The sequence below is a fragment of the Phascolarctos cinereus genome, unplaced genomic scaffold, assembly GCF_003287225.1.
Source record: "Phascolarctos cinereus isolate Bilbo 61053 unplaced genomic scaffold, phaCin_HiC Scaffold_2;HRSCAF=192, whole genome shotgun sequence".
Taxonomy (NCBI): Eukaryota; Metazoa; Chordata; class Mammalia; order Diprotodontia; family Phascolarctidae; genus Phascolarctos; species Phascolarctos cinereus.
The window spans coordinates 50822825-50839010 of record NW_027555625.1 but is presented as its reverse complement, the minus strand read 5'-3'; the positions used below and the strand labels follow the sequence as shown (position 1 = coordinate 50839010).

At 51.2% G+C, this 16186-nt stretch overlaps 1 protein-coding gene across 1 annotated transcript; it reads right to left on the bottom strand.

Annotated features, from left to right (window-relative positions):
- Nucleotides 1–43: 43 nt before the first annotated feature.
- Nucleotides 44–13976, bottom strand: SLC22A31 (solute carrier family 22 member 31). The gene is made up of 9 exons (XM_020989139.2): nucleotides 13598–13976; nucleotides 12343–12446; nucleotides 11971–12125; nucleotides 10520–10688; nucleotides 6885–7027; nucleotides 3399–3507; nucleotides 2256–2470; nucleotides 1100–1211; nucleotides 44–511 (listed from the first exon to the last, which is right to left on the bottom strand). The coding sequence occupies exons 1-9, from the start codon at nucleotides 13973–13975 to the stop codon at nucleotides 70–72; spliced, it is 1827 nt and encodes a 608-aa protein (XP_020844798.1). The 5' UTR covers nucleotide 13976; the 3' UTR covers nucleotides 44–69.
- Between the last annotated feature and the right edge of the window lie 2210 nt (nucleotides 13977–16186).

The window sequence follows — 16186 nt, the reverse complement described above, 5'->3', positions numbered from 1 at the left end:
AACAAGGCACCGTTCTGTCTTCCAAGCCCTTCCTTCCCAGGGCTACAATATCGGCATCGATAAAGGCAGTTACTGCAGGTGGCCTCCCATAGTTCCAGCATACCTTGACTCCTGTGTGACCTGGAACTCCCTAGCTAGGTGAGCCCCGGCAGGTGGATGCCATTGGCCACCAGTCCTTTGGGAGGGGACCGCCAGGCAGGAGCTTTGCTGCTGTCCATAGTGGGTCTGCTTACAGGAGGGCAGGAGCAGTGGGACGTGTTGGTCCTGGGGGTGGCGCCAGTGGGGCATGAAGAGCGGGGAGGACCACCGGCTCTCAGCATCCTCCAGGGACTCGGGGAGGTTCCGGGCCTGGCTCTCAGGTAGTAACAGGATGCAGAGCATGGAAAGGACAGCAAAAGAGGCAAACACCACGTGGTGGAGAAAGAAACTTCGAGTGTTGGACATGCTCATGATGGGTGTGGCCACTTGGCCCAGGAAACCAGCTGCCATGATGAGGCCCAGCCCCGCTCCTCTGAAGGAAATGTGGGGCAGGGGCAGAGGTCAGAAACACAGAGTGGGAAAACCCCCCACCCCACCCCAGACAAACACAGAACACAAGGCTGGGATGAGGGTGGCCCTCAAGCCAAATCTGTCTTTCCTGACTTTCATCTAGAAATGTGAAGGCCTGGGGGAAAAAAACCTGAAAAAACTTTGGGAAAATAACTTATGTTTCTCCCTTTCTCCTCTTTCCCCCAGCAAGAAAAAAAAAAAAGGCAAAAGGGACAACTCTCTTTGCCCTCCAGGCAGTCTCTCCTCACCCTCCTCCACTCCTGCCCTGGCAGTTCCAGGCCCAGATATCAAGAGTATTCAGGATGTACCAGACCCACCCCCACCCCCTACCACCCCCAGAGTAAACTCATTCACAGGTTCAAGGTCTTAACCTTTTCCCATCCCAGGGGTTTTACAACAAGATCCACAGGGAGACAGCAGTGCTAGAATGTCAGGCAGCAGCAGGATACTGGGGAGATGTTTTGGGGGTGGCATGGCCATATGGGAAGGAGGAATAGCTCTGTTCAGAAGTACGGGACCCCTCCACCCCTGGGCTTGGGGCAGGGCCTACCTGATTGTGGTGGGGAGGATCTCACTGGCAAAGAAGACGCTCAGCACAGACATGGCCTGGGAGGCCAGGAGCCCCAGTCCAGAGAGAAACACCACCATCCAGACTGGCAGGTCTGGGAGGAAATGAAAGACGCGCTGGGGCCATTGCTCATTCTACCCCTTCTGTGGGCCTCTCCCAGCCCGGCTGACCACCTGCTCCTGCTGGATGCTACACCCCTAGGGAGCGAGTGTTCTTCCCCAGCCCCTGCCCCTTCTCTGGGGTGACTGGAACAGGAGCCTGGCTCTCTCCGGCCATGATCTGATCCCTGTTCAGGGCCCTTTGTAACAGGTCCAACTCCCAGCCTCGGCTCCATCTCCAGGAAGCCTTCCGCAACGATTCCAACTGGCACTGACCTCTCCCTTGTCTGAATCTGGGTATCACTTAGAGTGCAGATTTGGGACTGAGAGGGACCTAACAAGTTATCTTGTCCTGATCACTTTATGATAAGAAAGCCTAGAAAAATTAAAGTCAATTGTCCAATAACAACAACAACAATAATAATAATAATAAACAGCTGCCTTTTACATTGTGCTTTGAGGCTTACAAAGGACCTTACATATGTTATCTCATCTGATTCTCACAACAACTTTGGGAGAGAAGGGCTATTATTATCCCCATTTAACAGATGAGTATACTGAGGCAGAGACACCTGCCCAGGGCCGCAAAGCGGGTAAGTATCAGAGGCTGGATTCAGGCTCAGGTCTTGCAGACTCCAGGTTCAGCCTATCCACTGCACCCCTAGTTCAAGGTTACACAGAGAACAGTGGCAGGCCTGGAAGGTGAACCCCAGTACTCCGGTCCCCAGTGCAGCATGCTCTGTAGGACATTATGCTGTTCTGTGATTTCATCTGCGTCCTCTGAATTCCTCAACTAGACTGAAAACCCCATAAGGGAAAGGAGCCAGTGGAAAGAATGCTGAACTGGGAGGGAGGGGTTGGAGAGCCCTGACTGTCTGTGAAACCTTAGACAAACTCCCCTCTCTAGGGTCAAATTCTCCATCTATAAAATGGGGGTGGGGATGGACTTCTTCCAGCCTGGAAATTCCATTACCTGCTCGCTACCCCACCTCCCCCACCCCAACCCCGCTTCTGCTCCCAAGGCCGCACTTCCCTCTTACACTGGGCTAGGGAGAGAAGGAGCAGGGAGGCCAAGCTGGTGAGGACGGTCCATAGGAGCAGGCTAGCCCGGCGGCCGCAGCACAGGGCCATCAGGATCAGCAGGAAGCTGGCGGCTGCCTCCAGCCCAGCCAGCAAGAAGCAGGGCAGGTAGAAGTGGGGCAGAGAGGGGGCCAGGTTCTGAGTGAAGTCATACCGGATGCCATTCCCCAGCAACCTGTGAAGGGAAGGAGGGGGCAGAATGACCTGAGGACACTGCCTAGGGGGAGACAAGAGGAATCTCAGAGCTGGAGGGACCTCAAAAGGCATCTTCATCCTGGGCTCATGGGGGAATGTCAGGGGGTCCATGAACCTGAACGGGAAAAAACACTACATGCTCATTTTCACTAATCTTTGGCTTCCTTTGTAATCCTGAGTATTTTATTTTGTGCATTTAAAAGCGTTATTCCGAGACAGGATATCCAGGCTCCACCAAACTGGTGGCCTTGGCTCTCTGTCATCACGATCTGACCCCTGCTCCAGGCCCTTGCTAATAGGTCGTGCTCCCAGCCTCCTCTGGGCAGCTTCCTCACTGAGTGAGCTGTCACTGACCTCTCCCTTGTCTGAATTCAGGGATCGCTTACAGTCAATGTGCGGGACAACCCCCCTTCTTGAATAGGTAGTATTCCCAAGGGATGGCTGTCCCAAGGTAGCCTTCCTTGAAGACTTCCCATGGAGGGGGCTCTCCCAAAGTCACCCCATGCCACTTCAGGACTGTCCTAATTGTCAGAACGTTTTTTCTTCATGCTGAACTTATATTGGTGTCTCTGTAGGAGCCAAAGAAGGCCATAAAAGGTAGAAGGGCCCAGGGAGGGCAGGGATAACTCCCAGTTACATAGTAACACATAGTTTATTAAGTGCTACCTTGACAGCTGCCGTTTTGAAGAGGTCAGAGGAAATCATCCCCCTTTTACAGAAGAGAAAGCTGAGGCCTAGAGAGGTAGTGACCCACAAAGAATGCTCTTCGGACTGCTCCCCAGTCACGCCCGACTCTGAGCCACACATCCCAACATCCTCCTGCCCAGAGCCACTACAGCGCAGCACCCCTGTGGGCCTTGGCCCCTTCTGCCTCCCAGACTCCCTGCTTTGACGTGGTAGTGCCTTACGTGGTAAAGGCCAGAATGAGGATGTTTCTCCAGACGAGCTGAGTGCTGAAGACCTCCAAGATGGAGTGGTACTGGGGCAAGGCCTCCCCCTCAGACAGCCCGTCTAACTCTGGGTATAAGGAAGAGAAAGAGTTCACTGAGCCTGGCCCGGATCAGGGGAAGATAATGAAAAGGCTGAGAAAAAACCGCAGCCTCCCCACCTGATCCCACCAGGGAGGGGTCAGAGTGGACCACTGAGAAACAGACGCTTCCCTGTCTCAATGAAACACCCAAGAATAGTCCACTGGAGGAACTCGGTACATATTATCTCTCCATCCCCCTAACATCTGCCTTCAGGACAAGAGGGCAGGGATATGTCCCTAGCACATGTACACACACACACACACACACACACACACACACACACAAAGAGTCTTTCTCTATCATGGCTTCTCATGATGGATGGAATTCTGCCCTAATTCCTCATCCTGGCATTCAATGCCCCCAAATCAATAGTATCCTTCCACAAATGCTCACTGCCTTTGTCAGCCTGACTTCACTCTACACACACTCCTGCACATTCCTGCTTCCAGAGACCCAGACGGTCATGGCCTCTGAATTCCCAGCTCCTGGCAGTTTCTCCAACATAGTAGGTGCTCAATAAATGTTGCAAAGTTGAACACCTAAATGCTCTTCCTGTGCCTTCACCTACCCAAATGTCCTTCAAGTCCCATCTGCAGGAGCATCATCACATTGTAATTTAATTTCTACCGCACTTTAAGCTTTAATAATAATAAAGGCAGCTAGGTGGCACAGTGGATAAAGCGCTGGGCCTGGAGTTAAAAAGACCTGAGTTCAAATCCAGCCTCAGACACTTACCAGATATGTGACCATGGGTAAGTCACTTAATTTTGCCTGCCTCAGTTTACTCAACCATAAAATGGGGGTCCTAATAGCCCTGAGCTCCCAGGGTGATTATGAGGATCAAATGAGATGTTTGCAAGGTTTTGCAAAGCTTAAAGCATTCTCTAAATGCTAGGCATTGTTAATAGCTAACATTTTTATTCTGGGGGCAGCTAGGTGGTACAGTGGATACAGTGCTAGGCCTGAAATCAGGCCTTAGACATTTACTAGCTGTGTGACCCTGGGCAAGTCACTTCATCCTCTTTGCCTCAGTTTCCTCATTTGTAAAATGAGCTGGAGAAGGAAATGGCAAACCACTCCAGGGTCTTTGCCAAGAAGACCCCAGATGGGGTCACAAAGAGTGGGCCACAACTGAAACAACTCACAACAACAACTTTATTCTGCCTTAAGGTCTTCAAAACACTTGACACAATGATCTCATTTGGGGTCCTTGTTGGGGGTTCCGTGAGGCAGGTAGTGCAAGCATTAATATCCCCACTTTTTAGATGGGAAAAACTACAGCTCAGAGAAGCTAAGGCAGCGACCTGCCCAGGAGCGTGCCACTGGCAAAGGGGAAGCACAAAGCTTGGGTCTGCTAAGGCTGTGGCTAGCTTGGAGCTTAAAAAGATCCAAGTTTTCTCGGGGTCTCTTGTGTCTACACCCAAGTCCTTTGCAGATGCCAGACTCCCTTCTCCTCCCTCTCCACACACAGGGAACCTTTCCTTGTAACAACAAAAAAATCAGCAAAGCCAAAATGACCCGACGCCGGAATCTTCCCTGGTGGTGTATGCACCATTCCATCCCCCTGGTCCCCCACCTCTCCAAGGAACGGAAAGAGGCACACTCATTGTCTTCTCCAGGGCCATGACTGGCTTTTAGTTGCCTGCTGGCCTTCATTTTTGTGGGGGGTTTTTCTCACTCACTGTAGTCTTTGTAGCTCCTAGGAGCCCTTTCTTCATATAGTCTTTCTTGACTAACTCCAGGCCATATGGTGCAGAGATTGATTGGCTGGGAGTGGGAAGAGCTGGGTTTGAGGCCTCGCTTTGCCACTCTGCTGGGCCACCTCAGGCTAGCTGCTTCATGTCTCTGACCCTGTTTCCTCAACTACCAAATGGGATTCCTGATTCTTGCTCTGCATACCTCCGCCGACTTCCACGAGAATCACAGGGGATAATGTCTGTGAATGCACTTTGTAAATGACAGTGATAATAACACGCAGCTTTGCAGCAGCCAGGTTAGATAAGTGTTACAGCCATTATCATCCCCATTTGTAAAACAGGGACACTGGAGCCAGAAGACAAGAAGAGCTTTGCCCAGAGTGGCAGCACCAACAAAGCATCCAGGTCCCCTGGGCCCCGAGGCCAGCTCCGTATTCACCACCGAGATGACTGGGCAGCTCATCTCTGTCCATTCCTGGTCCTCAGGAGCCGCCGTGTCCAAAGCAAGGGCCACCCCCAGCGACCCTGCATTAGCTTAGCCTCGGTCCTCTCCTCCTGCTCCTCCTGCCCGAATGCCCAGAGAGGCTCGTCTCCCTGGAACTCACCCAGCCACCCATCCCTCCGAACAATATTAACGCCAACGACGGGATTATCGTTGTAAAGCTCAGACAAACGAAACCCATGCTGAATCTCTTTGCGAGGCAATATATACATGTCGGTTATTATTAATTATTGTTATTATGGGCCAGATTCTACACTAGGTACAGGGGAAAGAGACAAAATGAAAATAACCCTCGAGCGTTATCTTCTGGGGGGGTGGACAGGGAACATTATGTACACATATGATACTATATATGAGAGTGCGTGTGTGTATACATGTTTATATATAGTATATGCATCGTGTGTGAATATGTATGTATGTATGTGTATATACTACATGCATGGGTATTAATATGCATGTGTGTGAATATATAGATCTATGTAGGTGTGTATATGTATGTGTATATATAGCATAGGCATATATATGCATAGTATACACATATGTCTATATAGTACACGCATTGTGCATGTGAATATGTGTGTGTATATAGTATATGCATGTATATGTGTATATAGTATATGCATATGTATGTTCCATGCATGTGTATTAATATATGTATGTGTATGAATATAGTATAGGCATATATATGTGTGTGTAGTATACACATATTATATATAATATATGCATTGTGTATGTGAATATATACATGTATATGTGTGCATAGTATATGCATGTATGTATATATTACATGCATGTGTATTAATATGTGTGTGTGTGAATATATACACATATGTGTGTATATGGCATAGGAATATATGTGTATAGTACACATGTACGTATGTTATATGCATTGTGTGTATACATGTGTGTATAGTATATTTATGTGTATATCACATGTGTGTGTATGACTATATACATGCATGTGTGTATATGCAAAGTAAAGACAAAGCCATTCTTCTGGAGGGACAGAGAGGATCAAAAGAGATGCTGTGTAGGGGGTGACAAATGAACAACTCCTTGGAAAGAAACTAGGAATTCTCTGAGGTGAGGAGGCAGTGTGATCCTGGTGTGGGGTCCAGCCAGTGCCAAGGCATGGAGATGAGAGAGGATGGTGGGAGGGCTCACCTGCAGCCAGAGTCGCACTCTCGGAGGTGGAGTCCTCACACTTGAGGTTGGCCCCTGCCAATTGCCACAGAATCTCCTTGGCTCTGCCCGGCTGCTGAGTGGCCACCAGCCATCGGGGAGACTCTGGGAACATGGAAAGAAATCTGCAAGTACATGACACAGAGGACAGGGTTTTGTTTAAGTTCTTCCAGCCTCTGAGGTCCTGGAGCTACTCCCACATCACCCCACTCCAGGGGCCCTGTCACACTCAGTAAAGCCATGGGGATCCGGGATGTTGTAGTGACTCCCCAGCTCCCAAGCCTGGCTCAGATTTTCTGCAGGATCCTTCTTTAAGAAACAAGGTCAGAACCTTGGACGCTTTCATATCTTGTCCCATAGCAGCTAAGGGTCTGTCTCCTGGACTTTTACAGCCAGAAGATGCTGGACTTAAGGTCAGCAAGAGCTGGGTTCAAATCCTGCCTGAGACACTTACTAACTGCGTGACCCTGGCCAAGTCACTTAACCTAAGCTTCTGCTCATCCTTTATAAGATGAGAGAGTTGGATCTGATGGTCCCTGTGGTCCCTTCCAGTGCTAAATCCCTAATTCTCTGATCTTGTCCACTCATCGAGGCCACCAGATGTGGAAGTCAAGCCCTGGGTAAGCTTTTCTGAGCCTGTTTCCTCCTCTATAAAATGAGGTCCCTTCCAGCTCTGAATCCTTGACTCCATGACATGGTCTGTGTGCCAGGCTGGTGTATCACTCACTCAATCAACAGGTCCTTCTTAAGAGCCTACCATATGCCAGCCACTGTGAGAGGCTCCAGAAATACAAACAGAACGAAACAATGGAACTCTTTTGAATGAGGGAGAGTACAAGGGTGTATACAGATAGATGCAGAATAAAGGAGGATAAGAAATTAATACAAGGAAGTGAAATAGATGGTAGGCAGTTGGAGGGCTCCAGGAAGGTTAATCCAGGTGAGAGGTGAGATGGGCCTGAAGCAAGGGGACAGTTGTGTAAGCAGAGAAGTGACTGCATGTGAGAGAGGCTGTGGAGGTAGAAAGGGCAAGATTTAGCAAGTGTTTGGCTACGTGAGGCAAGGGAGAGTGGGCTGCTGAGCAGAATGTGGAAGTTACGCATCTGAGAGCCAGGAAAGATGGCGGTGCCTTTGACAGAAACAGGCTAGTTTGGAAGAAGGCTGGGCTTGGGGGGAGGAGAATGAGGTCCATTTCAGACATTTTGCACTGGTGATACCTCCAGGATGCCCCTTTTGGCAACTGATATTATGAGACTGGAACTCAGGGGAGAGACTGGGGCTGGATATATCGAACTGGGAGCCATTAGCATAGAGATGGTCATCAGACTTCTGAGAGCTGATGAGAAACAGAGACAGACAGAGCCAGGACAAGACAAGAGGAGATGAGAAAAGAAGAGGAAATCTGGTACGGGGCCTTGGGAAACATCCACACTAAGGGATGATGTAGATGATGAGTCAGAAAAGGAGAACGGGAAGGAGCTGACAGATGAGTAGAAGGAAAACCAGGAAAGAATAATGTCATTAAAACCCACAGAAGAAAGGGTGTCTAGAAAGGGAGGGGGATCGACAGTGTCAGATGAAGCAGACAGGTCAAGAAATCATGAAGGCTGAAAGAGAAAACACATCAAGTTTGGCCACCAGGAGATCACTGGTAACTTTGGAGTGAGCATTTTCAATCAAATGATGACACCAGGAATAGATTATAAAGGACCGAGTGAGAGAAGGGAAAAATGGGAGCAGGGAGTATATTCAGCTTTTTTCTAGGAGTTTGGCTGAAGAGAAGAGAAATATAGGACAATGTCTTGAAGAGATAGCAGAGTCTAGTGAAGGCTTTTTAAAGATGAGGAGATTTGGAGATGTTTGAAGGCAGCAGGGAAGGACCCCACAGACAGGGAGAGATTGGAAATAAGACAGAAGAGGGTGGGTGCAGCCTGCTAGAGACAGGAGGGACACAGGAGAGGGGCTGGCCTTGGCAATGCAAAAGGCCACCTCACTGACAGACACTGGGGAGGAGGAGGAGAGAGTGAGAGATGATGTCAGAGGGTTTTGAGATAAAGAGAAAGGGAGGAAAGAAAACTCAGATTAAATGCCCCTTATATTTTCTCAATCAAATAAGTGAGGTCTTCATCTGAGAGAGGGGAGAGAGAGATGTGGGAGGCTTGAGAAGAGATGGAAAGATCTGGACAAACTCTCATGAAGAGAGAGAGGGTCAAGACTGAATTAGAGTGGAAAGAGGATTGCCTTGCTGGGATGAGGACCCAGTTGAAGTTGGCTACCACGAATACACACTGTGCCGCATCCAGGCAGAGTACAGTTGTGGGATTTCATTCATGATGCAGCATCACGCAGAGGAGCAGAGGAGGCAGACTGGGGAGGGGAGCAGGAGGAGTGACCCAGCACTGAAGCGTGCAAGGGATCGGCAGCCACAGGGGAAGGAGAAGGGATCGGAGAGCAGGGAAGAGTATAGAGGTGAAATGGCTGCCCATGGGGTCAAGACTGGAAAGGGAGAAAAGTCAAGGGTGAGTAGGTAGTGACCTGAGGCAGGACAGAGGGATGGGAGGGAATGCAAGTCTCAAGGAGGGCAAGGAGTGGGTGTAAGAGCTGAGGCTCAGGAAGGCATGGAATGATGGGAACTTCCAGTCAGATAGACCTGGATGCCAAGAGTCTGTAATGAGAGAAATGGAACCAGCCTGAGTGCCAGCCTGGAGAGCCAGCGTGTGACTTACTCCTCTGACTAACGCTACGAGCCGGCATTTTGATGGCACTTGAAGGTTTGCCAAGTACTTTCCAGAAGTTATCTAACTTGATTCTCACAGAATCTTGGGAGCGAGGTGCTGTTATGATCTCCACTTTACACACTAGGGATAGAAGGTGAGCAATTTGATGTAACAACTGTAAGCTTGTGTGTAGTGCTTTTTAAAGGAAGGCTTGCAAAGCACTTTACAAATATTAACTCATTTGATCCTCCTCACAACAACCACCCTGGGAGGTAGATGCCAATATTCTCCCCATTTTTTACAGATGAGGAAACTGAGGCAGGCAGGTTAAAGTGATTTGCCCAGGCTCACACAGCTAGAAAGTGTCCGAGGCAGGGGTTGAATTCAGATCTTCCTGATTCCAAGTCCAGCACTGTCCCACTTTTTCCACCCAGCTGCCTACCAAAAGGTCACGTCCTTCTATTGGGGAAGGCTTCATGGAAAAGGTGGCACCAGATGGGCCACAAAGGATGGGGAGTAGTGGAAAGAGCACTGTGCCAGACTGGAAAGAAGGCAGCCAGGGGTTAGTCCTTCTGACCCTCAGCTTCCTCATCTGTGAAATGGGCATATCACCATACTACTCATACCACCTACCTCACAGGGCTATTGGGAGGAAAGTGCTTTGTAAACCTTAGGACACCATAGAAATGGGAGTAATTATAATCATAGATGAGGAAATGAAGGAAAACCCAGAGAGAGGAATCAGCAGTCCTGGGACTAGAGCCAAGGTCACCAGACTCCTAGTTCACTAGCCTTTCCTGGCTCCAGCCCAGAAGCCTGAGGACCTCTCTGTCACTCCCTGCCCCGGGAGCCCACGTATCCCAGGGTGGAGCGAGGACAGCAGCCTTGAAGGGCACTCACCCCCAGAAGAACAGCACCAAGCCCAGGATGAGGGTCACCAGACCTTGCAGGAGCCTCCAGTCTTGACATACTGCCGCCAGCCCTGGCAGCAGGATAGTCCCAGCGTCAAAGAAGAGGCCAGCCACCATGGAGAACAGGAGGCGATGCTCGGGGTCACAAAGCTCCAGCCCTGCCAGAATGGATGAACCGGTGGACAGGGAGACAACACCAAGGGGGGCATGCAGTTTGGAGGGGGAAGACAAGGGGCAGGGGGCAGGGACAGGTTGGCCTCCTTGGGGAATCCACTTGGACATTCCTCTTTTCCTCCTGAGCTTCCTGACATCAAGCAACAACTTCCCCAATTTGGGCCCCACTTATCCCCCAACACTCTCGCTCTCCCAGGACAGAAGGGGGCCCCTGAACTGACATGCTGTGATCTCCATTCCCGGAGGGGTCTTGCAACATCAGAGCCAGGAACACTCATTCCTTCTGTGGGTAAACACTCAAGCTCACTGGGCAAACAGGAGAGGCACTCCCACCCTCTGCTCATGCCTTGAGAGTCCCAACCCCTCATCCCCCCATGCACTATACATGAAGCTACTTTTCTCCTTTGCCTTCTGGCCTCCCAGTCACTGGCACTCCCCCCACATTTTCACTGTGGTATCCCCTCCAGCATGGCCCTGGTACCAATCCTGCCTCCTTAACTGGTCACCCCTTCTTCTGGGATCTACCTCAACTTACCAGGAACCTACCAAAAATAAGGTCCCAATATGTCCTCAAAGTTGGGTGGGGGGGTTCTAAAGTTCCATAAAGGAAAAGATAGAGGGAACATGGACACAGGCACCCTTGATTCCCTGGTCTTAGCCCAAGGATTAAGTACTTGGGGCTGGGGGGATGCCTGAAGGTTCTAGATCACCCATATCCCTTTCTAGAGCACACAGGTTTACCACGTGCTTTCTTTATAGCAAAGCTGGGAGATATGCATGTCCCCTCCCCCCAGTAGAACGTAAGAGCCTTGAAGGCAGGGACCACTGCTTTGTTGACTCTGTTTCCCCAGAATCTAGCACGGCAGGTGCTCAGGAAAGGACACAGTAGACAGGAGTCAGAAGAGTCGAGTTCAGATCCCGTGCGGGCTGTACACAGATGGGCAAGCCACATAAGCGCTCCGTGCCTCTGTTTCCTCATCTACAAATGAGGGGGTTGGTGCTATTGTACAAGGCTCTTCTAGCTCTAAATCTATGACTTCACTGAAAAGGGCAAGAAGGATAGGCTTCATCTTATAGATGAGCGAAACGGGGTTCAAAGTTGCATTGTTTGTCCAAGATCTCATAGCTAGTAAAAATCAGGGATGACACATGAACCCTGGCGTCCTGCCTGCAGGCCTGACGGTCTTGCCGTCACACTATTCTGTCTTTCCAGTCATGGAGCAGGTGGGGCAGACTCTCCAAAACCTCTACTCCCCTGATACTCACGGGCCACGTAAAGGGAGAGGAAGGCACCAGCCAGGGTGGCCCCATAGAGCAGCCTCAGGGACAGCAACATGGGGTAGCTGATTGCCAGGGCCACCCCACTTCCCAGCACCGTGGCCAGAGCCAGGGAGGTCACAAAGGTGGCTTGGCGGCCAAACCTGCAAGCACAAAGGCCAGGGAAAGAGAGGGAGGTCAACATTTGGGGGTGCCAGCTAAGCTGGTAGAGGGCATGAGTGCCCTGGTGGAAATCCTCATGCCTGACAGAGCTCAGTGCCATTGAGGGGTGTTCACAGAACAAAAATTGCCACACAGGGAAGGTGGCTCCCTAGAAGGGCTGAGGAAAAAGAGGAGAGGGAGAAGGGCAGGGACACTTACCGGTCACAGGCTGAACCAAGGGTCATACAGCCCAGTAACCAGCCCAGAAAGTAACTCATGTGCTCCAGGGGCACCTTCCATCGATCCCCACATACAAGATTCCACTGTAGGAGAATATAGAGGACCTACCTGTAATAACTACATGGTGATCATCTATTCAATTTCCCACCCACCTCCAACCCCCAGACCCAGAGGCAATCCAGCGCTAGACCCTGTCTCATCCACAGTTTCCCCAGGGGGAGAATAATCCCAAAGCCTGGGAGTTGGATGGGACTTCTCAAAACCATCTTGTTTAGCTATTTCCTCCTACAGAGCTGAAGTTACATGCTTATGGTCACACGGAGGACAGGGCTGAGATTAGAACTCAAATCTCCTGACTCCTAGCCCAATACCCCCTTCATTTATACATCAGCATAGCTCCACCCACTCATCCCAAACACAGAGTCAAGGTAGGATCAGGTGGTTTTCCCAAACCGACTCAGCCCTTTCACCCTCCCCACCCCATTCTGGGACCCGGAAGTGGTATGAGAGGCAGACCTCGAATCAACGGGATTGTAGTCTCAGGTGAGAGTCTCAAACTAAGAGGAAATGGAGGAGAGGAAGGAAAGGATGGGGTGGATGGGGAATGAGGGAGGGAGAAGGAAGGGAGGGGAAAGGGGAAGAGGGCGAGGACAGCCCCCTCCCATCAACGAATCTCAGCTGGAGGGGTCTGAGAGAGAGCATCCATCTAGTCTACCGCAAGGAACACTGTCTACAGCACCCCAACAACTGGTCATCCAGGGTCCACTGGAGACTCCCAGTGAGGAGGAACCCCTACCCCCTAAATCCTTCCACTTTCGGTCAGCTCCTAGGAAGGTTTTTTTCTGACATCAAACAGCGCCCGACAGCACTTCAAATACTTGAAGGCTTCTACTTCATACCAAACACTACCACCAGGCCATAAAGTCCTGGTCTCTCTGACAGACCTAGGGGCCTCTTGTCCCCTGACTGAACACAATACTGGGCCCTCGTCTCTTAGAGCAGATCCACTAGATTTGAGGCTGTGAGCGTCCAAGCTGAGTATCTCTGGACTTTGGGGTGCCCCAGGCTAGGGCAACAGCAGAGAGAACCCTAGGTTTGAAGCCAAGAAACTGGGCTCCAATCCCTGCTTACTAACTACATGACTTTGAGCAAGTCCCTTCCCCTCGGCTTCCTTCTCTGATAAATGAAGTGAGAGGCCCAGGCGAAGCCTCAGTTTCCCCTCGGGCCTCCGCACCTGGGTGATGGGGGTGCGCAGCAGGCCGGCGGCGGGCCGCGCGAAGTCCCAGCCGCGGGTGCAGGGGCGGGTGCCATTGGGCTCGGGGCCCGGGCCCGGGTAGCGGAGCAGCAGGCAGGGGCTCCAGTCTCGGGCGGGCGGCGGCAGGCGCGGGAGGCTGGCGTTGAGCAGCGCCGGGCCGGCCAGGGAGCGCAGCTCCGGGGGCAGCAGCGCCGGGTCGGGCCGGCAGTGGTGAGCGGGCGGCGCGGGGAACAGTAGCACCTCGGAGCTCAGCGCCAGCGCCAGGGCCGCGTTGGGCAGCCAGGAGGCGGCGGCCACGAGCCGGAGCTGGCGGCCCCAGGTGCGCCCCGCGAACACCCCGCGCGCGTCCAAGTCCATGGCCCAGGCGGAGCAGCAGCAGGGAAAGCGCCGCTGGCCGCCCCAGGTGCGCGGGGCTGGGCGGGGAGGGGAGGGAACCTAGAGGGGTGGAACAGGGGTGGAACCGGGGGGAGGTCAGGGAGGGGTGCCAACCCCCACCCCCTACCCCAAGCCCGAGCTTTAAAAGGCGCGCCAAGAACTGGACCGGATTCTGGCTGGCTGCTGGGACTTCCCAGTGGCTTCCCTCAACTCCATTTCAAGAACCAATCCTTAGGGGCAGCTTGGTGGCGCAGTGGATAGAGCACCGGCCCTGGATTCAGGAGGACCTGAGTTCAAATCAAGCCTCAGACACATAACACTAACTGTGTGACCCTGGGCAAGTCACTTAACCCCATTGCCTAACCAAAAAAAAAAAGAGAGAGCCAATCCTTAGTCATCCAGGAAAGCCCCAAGGCGGGACCTTGGTCCTCCTCCCTGACTCCCTCAGAGGTTATAGAAGCAGCTCCCCAGGGTGGAGGCCTGAGTCCCTAGAAGTGGATCCTGGAGCTCTGGGAGAGAAGGTCAGAGCACCTGGAAGAGCTTACAGTGCTTCTTGGGAACTTGAGCTAGAAGGGACCTCGGGAATCATCTCAGTCTACCCTTTGTCTTGTAGAGGAAACTGAGGGCCGGAAAGAGCCCACCATTTGCCTTGATCAGTCCGTGGCAGAAGGTCCTCTGGCTCCATAGAAGCCAGTGGTGGAAGCTGGCCGTGTACCCTGAAAAGGTCCTGAAAAGGGTAGATGATGGATGAGGGGGAGCGCGCTGCTCTAGGATGCTGGGGCAGGGCCACCCCTCCAGGGATGCACTAACTCCCCTCAGGTTCCTTCCAACCCAGTTTCTTTTACCTTTAAGGTCGTTCCCTTCCTTTTATTAAGGGAGAAGCCTGGGCCCAAAGGCAGTGAACTGACCTGTCCAAGGACCAGCTAGTGCCAGGCACTGTGCTAAGCACTTTATAAGTATTATCGTATTTGAGACTCACAACGACCCTAGGAGGTAGGTGCTATCATTATCCCCATTGTACAGTTGAGGAAACTGAGGCCAACCCTGTGCCCAGGGTTTCTTTACAGGTTGCTTCATCTAGTCAGCCTCTGAAGCTAGATTTGAACACAGGTCTTCCTGCCTCTGGGCCCAGTGCTCCATCCAGTGCTCTACCTAGCTACCTCAAGGCTGTCCAAGGCTGGGGAGGGGAAGGTTGCTGAGACTGGAGCCAAGTGGCTGTGACCTTAGCAGAGTTGGGAATTCCAGCAAAAACTAGCTGCAAACCACTTGTCGGGTAAATTGTAGAAGAGATTTATATTCCTGCACGGATTTCACTGGATATCCTTTCTCTGGAGTCCTTTCCAGCACCGAGCTCCCCTGATCAGTGTGATACAGGAAAAAGAGGACCAGATGTGAAATCAAGAAGACTGGGGTTCAAATATGCATTCTCCTACTTATTACCTGTGTGTGACCTTGAGAAAGTTAGTTCATGTTTCAGCTACAGTTTCTTCATCTGTAAAGTGAAGGTGACAGGACAAAAGGAACTTTATGAATCTCAAGAGCCAACAGAAAGATTCTGTGACATGTCATCCCTACCCACACTACCTGGCTCCTTTATCCTCAAGACCCCCTTGCTGGGAGACAGGTAGGCTATTTAAAACTCTGGTAGGCTGAAGATCTGGATCTAGCAGCAGCTTGAGGATAGAGCCAGGGGTCAGGATACTTGGGTTCTGGCTTTGTGTGACCTTGGGCAAGTCACTCCTCTTTGGCCCAGAGAAGAAACTTGGATTCTAGCCCCAGCTCTGCCAGAAACTTGTTGTATTACCTCAGACAAGTTCCTCTATCCTCTTGGGGCAGAGTGTGTCCATAAATATCATGTGTGGTGTGGAGTGAGCAAGCCATTGGACTCAGAGGCAGAAAAACCCTGGTTCAAATCTTGCCTCAGATTGTAGCTTGTATGACTTAACTCTGTGCCTGGAACATGGCAAATGCTTAGTAATAAATGTTTGTTGACTTTTTGACGGACTGTGCCTCAGTTTCCTCCTCTATAAAGTGATGTAGAGGTGACTCTAAGGTCCTTTTCCAACTCTAAATCTGAAATATGATCCTATATGAAAGTACCATTTACATGTCAGCAATTATTTCTGAAAAAGCAAATGGGCAGCAAAGACAAACTGTGTTTGTTTCTCAGTTTTTACCCAGAAATGGTCCTGG